Here is a 6,772-nt window from a genome sequence, read left to right on the forward strand (position 1 = left end):
ATAGTACAATGCTACTACTCCTATAGACTATAGTGCATTCCTGTAGCGCTGACACATCAAAACCAGGTAAAATTGGTTCTCTAGGCAACTTACGTGCCAATGTGCCATGAAGTGGAAAATATTTTGATTACTCGCACAGAGTTTGCTTTTTAAAAAAAGGGTATGTTGGCGTACCATTTTATCCTTGTATGCAAGGTCAACAATTAAATATATTTAATTCATATCAATAATATGATCTACTAAAATAATGTTTTTTTAAAATCATATAGATTCTATCATGAAATTCTGTAGGTACTACGCCATCCAAACTGGAATAAAAGTTCCTTAGCTACTAATTCCAAGCGTGTGGCACCATTACGTATAGTATCCTGTTGTTCCTATGAAAATATCATATACCAAGAATGGAGCCAATTGGAACACATGAAGATAATCTGCATGATGTTAGACATTTTTTTAGGGTTAAAAACTACGGCAACGCCAAATTGACCAACATATAGCACTAGCTCCAAATAAAATCATTTTTTTTGGGTCTAGGCACTCCCTTTAGCCAGTTACCAAAAATATCTTTTGCATTGTGGGTAGGGGGTATTGAAGGCAAAGAAGATACATTGCTAAGCAAAACGTGCAACATGACAGTCAAAGAAAAAATATTGGATGATCTCTTGTATATTAAAAAACAACATTGCTTGTTCCCCCTCCATTTTCTCTTTATGAGGTTATTTTTTGTCAAGATTACTTTTTTTTAAGAAATCACATAAATACTTTGATTTTTAGTGGTACCTTTACCTCCCATAAATTCTCTTGCGGATTCTTACATTAGAATAAACTATTATAATATTTTACTCTTTTTATTTAAAATATTTTATTTTTATAGATATGTTTAATTAAAGTAGCATCTGAAAATTATGTTGAAGTTTAAAAATACTTTGTATTTTAAGACGAAGAGGATATGTTTAATTCATATCGTGTGGGTCTGGGCCTCCGGAGAACCCGTCAACCCGCCAATTGATACCGGGGGCAGGGGAAGACGAGGCGGCCTACTGTGCGCGTCGAACAAGTGGACCGAGGGCCGAGGGCCGAGGAGAGCCGTCGATTGGTGTAGTTCTCCTCCTCCATCGCTACATCAGACGGTGGAAAGCAGACGAACGTTGCGGCAGTCGGTGACAAAAAAGAACAGTGCAGCTGGGCGTTAAAGAAAAAAAAAAGCAGCAGTAATAACTCACGAGGGTAAAAAGCAGCTCCCTCCTAGCCACGGACCTCAAAATTTTGATAATTTGAGTTGAGAGGGAGAGGAGGAGAAGACGGCGATGGGTTTAGGGTTTTAGCAGGCGGAGGTAGAGCGCCGGCGAGGTCTACCGCGGCTGGGTCGGCATGGCCACTGTGGAAGGGAGACGGGGCTGGATACCGTGGGCTAGGAGGGCTATGGGCGAGGACGCCGAGATGGGGAGCTTGAGGAGGGCGGCGGCGGCGGGAGAGGACGACGAGAAGGGGGTACCGGAGAGCGAGACGGCGGCGAAGGGAGACGGGGCGGCGAGCTACGGGTACATCCCTGTGCCGCAGGACGCCGATGGGGACAAGTGCGTTGTTCTTGTTCCCACGGCGAACGCCGCTGACTGGAGCGTCGCGGAGATGAAGGACGGCGGCGGCGGCGGAGGAGGAGGAGAGGATGCTACGGCCACCACCAAGATGATCCAGATGCGTCCCGTTGGGCTAGGCATCGCTCGTACCAGACCGGGAGGCGACCGCCTTGACGGCATCGAGGACGGCATCGAGGACGACATCGACGAGGTGAAAGATCCAGGGGAGGATCAGGCCGTACACCAACCGATGCTGCCGGTTCTCGTCAGGGGCTCAGCGCCAGAGAAGAGTGATTTGGTTCGTTTGCTTGTTTTGTTTTGGGAAGATTTGGGATGGGTTTATTGAAAGTTTGTTTTCGTCTGGGTAGATTTTGAGATGGATTCATTGAAAGTTTGTTTTGGGTCGATTTAAGATGGATTTATTGAAAAAACCTAGCTTTTAGGTTGTGTTTAGTTCACACAAAAATTGGAAATTTTGTTGAAATTAGAACGATGTGACCGAAAAGTTGAAAGTTTATGTTTTTGGAAACTTCCAACTTTTCCATCACATCAAAACTTTTCTACACACAAATTTTTAACTTCTTCGTCACATCGTTCCAATTTTATCCAAACTTTTAATTTTAGTGTGAACTAAGCACAACCTAAACTCGGCCTTAACCGTGTGCTTCCAACTTGAAACAGGAAAAAAACTGGGATCGAGATCAAGTGGGTTATGGTGTGCATTTGTTGGGCTCCTTCATCTATCCTGCAGCCGTGGCAATCTCAATGAAGGATCACCCAGGAGATTTAACTGCGGTGCTCTTGATTTTTGGGACGATGTGGTGCATTTTGGCTATGGGTTTTCTTCTTCATTTGCATGCTAAGGAATCCAAGGCTCTTCAGCGCTTTACATCTATTATCCCTAGAGTCTTCCTTTCATGCTTCTCATATCTAGTCATGTACCACATTTCCTTCCTTATACCCAACAAGAAGGCAGCCCATATTTTCTGGTATGTGAAAGTGACAGTACTTCTGTCACTCTTCCATGCTGGAATTCTGATTTGGGTAAGGAGAAACACAAAACATTCATTCTGTGAAATTTTGCCATTAGATATGTTCTCTCTCTAGTTACACTGTTATAATAAAGTTTTTTTTTCATTTAGGTTGTAATCCACAAGATTTTGAAGAAACATTCGAATATCTCAATGCATCAGGACACTCCTATCAATGATTTCAAATATGTACCCAGGTATATACTTCATTATTTTTAGTATTTCTAGTAAAATAATAACATAAAAGACCACTAATAACTTTATTTGTGCAGAAATGATCTATTTGATATTGATGAATATGGGCACTACATCCCATCCAGACCAAGGTAAGGACTAAGGAATCATTATGTGTTTGATATTGATGCCAAATAGTTGCATCGCAAAACACTTCATTATTTCAATTGTGTGGACAGATCTGAATTGCAAACCACCTCATCTCGGTTCAGGGGCAAAAGGAGCCAATCAAAGAGTACATCAAGCAGAGAGAAGCAACGGAACTTGTGAAAGTTGAGGTTGGTTCTTTTTTGAGCAATGCAAAAACTCTTCTCACTACAATATTATGCCTCATGACAAAACACAAAAATGTCATCCATAGTCCACTATTGATGATGAATCTAGTGATATCATCATAGAGCTGTAACAGGGCAGGTCCCGTGGTTGGTTCAGTGACGTTTTGGAAAATGGCGTCATAAATAAAATATCGTAGTAAATTTGACCAGGAAATTATTCTTATGTTCCTTATACTTGTATGTTAAATTCAAGTTGACTTGAATCGGTTAAGTTCTCATTTTAAAGGATTGGTTTTTCTGTCTAGCCTTGAGAGGAAGAATCCAAGTAGCTAAGCAATTAAAAAAGATGAAGTGTGTAAATTGTGTGGGATAGAAGAAGATGCTGATCACCTTCTCTTCAGATGTGCTCCTGCCCAGTTTCTTTGGTGTTGTTTTAGAGATGCTTTTAACTGGGATAGAGTATTAAATTGTGTAAATTGTGTACGACTGCATCAACTCGTCATCGCTATTGTGATGACTGCTACACGGCGCAAAAGGACCAACCAAAGTGGTGGCCTCATTGCCAACGACGTCCTGACATATGCAAGACGTCCCCAATGGCATCCTCTGACATCTACAAGGTGCAAGATGCTAACAATTGCAGTTTCATCTTCACACCATGGCGTAAATATTTTTTTTTCGCCTTCGGCTACTTTATGATCAGCTATATCGACGAACGTCTACAACAAGAATCATCTACGGAAACTCCAGTCAAAACGTCCGTGTCATCGCTATCGTCCATGACACTCCCGCTATGACTGCGGGAGGGAATAGAGGAGAGTCAAGGGACGACACAGAAGGGGACGCAGGCACCAGGTGGAGGACCGTCCATCAGAGATGCAATCGATGATGGTGACTCGAAGAAGATGAAGAAATAGAAGATTTCAAATCCAGTCGCAATCGTTAGCTTCGCTCCCGTTACGACTGAGGGGGAATGTTAGAGGTATAATATGCCAGTTAGAGATAAGAGTCAAATACAAATATAGAGATAAGATATATCCTAGAGATAAGATAGAGTCCTAGAGATAAGATAGAGTCCTAGAGATAGAATCCTAGAGATAAAATATAACAATTAGATTTTTCCACACCTACCTCTAGAGCTGACCTCTTAGAAATCATGTAAAATAAGGGTGGGAAAAAGAACTTTGCTTGGCTCACGATGTTTGCTGCTTGTTTCTAGGCGTTGTGGCTAATGAGGAATGATTGGGTATTAACAATAAACTACTTTTTGATGTGATTTAACTTGCCTTATAAAGTTGTTTCATTTCTGATGCAGTGGATACATCTGGCGCCTGTGAAGTCAAGGGGAGATTTGGATGCGTCAAGGGGACCGTTGCTTGCCAGCATCCGCGAGATAGGAGATCATTGCAACAGCCCTGCAAACGATGATTCGCTGTGATTATATTTCCTGGCTTGTCTTTTGCTGTGCCAGCAGCCCCTGAGAGACTGCGTGATCCATGCTTTGGTTGATAGCTGGAATCCCCAGCAGATGTTTTCTTTTGTTTCTCTAGACTATATATGAACTCTTATGCTTTCAAGAAAAAGCAGGGCGTAATGCCTTTTGTCCAAATTGTTTTTATAGGATTGGTGTATCTTCCTACTCTAAGCATGTCCAAATATTTTAAAATATGGGATTTTTTAGAGTACCTTGAAATGAACGTGAGCCATCTGTTCTAGGGGTAGTAGAACTCGGGGAGTGGTAATTTTGGAAATAAAAGTGTAGTAGAACTTGTCCAGTACAAATCGTCAGATTTAGGCTCGGTTTAGTTCTCACGCAAAAACTTTTTATCTTATCACATCGAATGTTTGGACACGTGCATAGATATTAAATATAAATAAAAAACTAACCACACAGATTACGTGCAAATTGCGAGACGAATTTTTTAAGTCTAATTGTTCCATGAGTTAACGAATTTGCTATAGTAAGCATTTGCTAATGACTAATTAATTAGGCTTAATAAATTTGTTTCGCAATTTACATGTGGAATCTATAATTTTGTTTTGTTATTAGTCTACGTTTAATATTTCAAACGTGTGTCCGTATATCCGATGTATCACGTCAAAATTTTTCACCCTGGAACTAAAACGTCTTAGTTACAACATTTTTCTAGCAATAGAGGGATTTGCCTCTCGTTCCATTACTAGAAATGTTAACATAACATTTTTACAACTTACAAGCAACACCTTTGAAATACACTTTATTCACCCCCTACAAGGCGTGTAACTGTTATAAAAAAGTACAAACATGTCAAAAATATAAAAAAATCACTTGACATATTGGATTAACCTAACATGCAAGGCGAATGATGTTATAGCCTGTCACTCCGAAGGCAACAGCACCCAGTGCGTAAAACACCAACATTACTCTTCCCGTCACATCCAGGTGCAACACGAAAGCCAACACGAGGCAAGCTACAAAGATTGCAAACGCTCCACTCGTAATAAATAGCTGAAAAGAGAAAAAAAAAGGAAGAAAATTGTTAGTAAAAGATATGCATGGATCTCACCGTATACGGGAAATTTTGTATAACATCGTTGTTTGAAATTTTGTACTTTGAATGCAAAGAAAAAAAAAGGTATTTCAGAGGCAGTTAGCAAGCATGTACATTTATTAATTTTCTATTAATTAGTTGAAATTATTTAGTATTAACTAATTTTTGTTACTGGATACATATTTTTAAGCATGCATAATTTCTCTCGTACTATAATTAATTAATTAGTGGAAGGAAACACAAGCTTTACCGTGAGGCATAGCTTGGATGGGGCATCCAAAGTCTGTATCCCGTCACTCTCGGCGGGGATCGGAGCGGGCGCCGCCGCCGCCATCTTCCCTTCCTCCATCCTGCTCGCCTTAATGTCGGACAAAAACACCTTGCCCATGGCGCAACCGCTGCCGCCCCCGCCGCCGCCGCCGGAGTTCAGACGAATCGAGTCCCGGCCGGCGAGCAAGAGGAGATATGTATGCGTGTGTGTTGTTATGTACCGTAAGACTGTGTTTAGTTCACACTAAAGTTTGGAAGTTTGGTTAAAGTTTAAAAGTTTAGTTGAAATTGGTATGATATGATAGAAAAGTTGTGTATGTATGAAATGTTTGATGTGATGGAAAGTTAAACAGGCCTTGACGATATAGGCTACAGCGTGATTGATATCAATGTAGTACTAGCATGCAAAGCACGAATATACTACCTCCGTCCTAAAATGTAGCTATTCTAGCACAGTACTTTGTCCCAAAATGAAACTATTTTTCTACCTACCTTCTCCTCTCAACCAATCACAACCATTCTTTTTCAACTACTTTCTCTTTTCAACCAATCATACACCTTTTTTAATCATTCTCATATACTTTCTTAATACCCGTGCCAACCTAAAAAATGCTTACATTTTGGACGGAGGAAGTATAGAGCAGCAGGACAAGACGAGGACGATTCGGAATCTGCGTTGGTTATCGGATTCGGATTCGGATTGGGAGTAATTAATTACTCCTACTACTACTAGTGTTACGAGCTGGCATGTTGGACCGGCAGGATGACGTGGAGTGTGACACGCGCGCCACGTAGGAAAGGATCCGGGCCCACCACGCGCCTCTATTTTGATCTCCATTCGGTGGCGCGCGCGA

General features: G+C 41.1%; 1 protein-coding gene across 1 annotated transcript; it reads left to right on the forward strand.

Annotated features, from left to right (window-relative positions):
* Positions 1-1,276: 1,276 nt before the first annotated feature.
* Positions 1,277-4,726, forward strand: LOC4342512 (uncharacterized). The gene is made up of 6 exons (XM_015791986.3): positions 1,277-1,875; positions 2,259-2,621; positions 2,720-2,805; positions 2,881-2,934; positions 3,022-3,120; positions 4,433-4,726. Exons 1-5 carry the CDS (start codon positions 1,372-1,374, stop codon positions 3,110-3,112), a joined length of 1,098 nt encoding a protein of 365 aa, XP_015647472.1. The 5' UTR covers positions 1,277-1,371; the 3' UTR covers positions 3,113-3,120; positions 4,433-4,726.
* Positions 4,727-6,772: the final 2,046 nt, after the last annotated feature.

Source organism: Oryza sativa, chromosome 7 (assembly GCF_034140825.1).
Source record: "Oryza sativa Japonica Group chromosome 7, ASM3414082v1".
Classification (NCBI taxonomy): domain Eukaryota; kingdom Viridiplantae; phylum Streptophyta; class Magnoliopsida; order Poales; family Poaceae; genus Oryza; species Oryza sativa.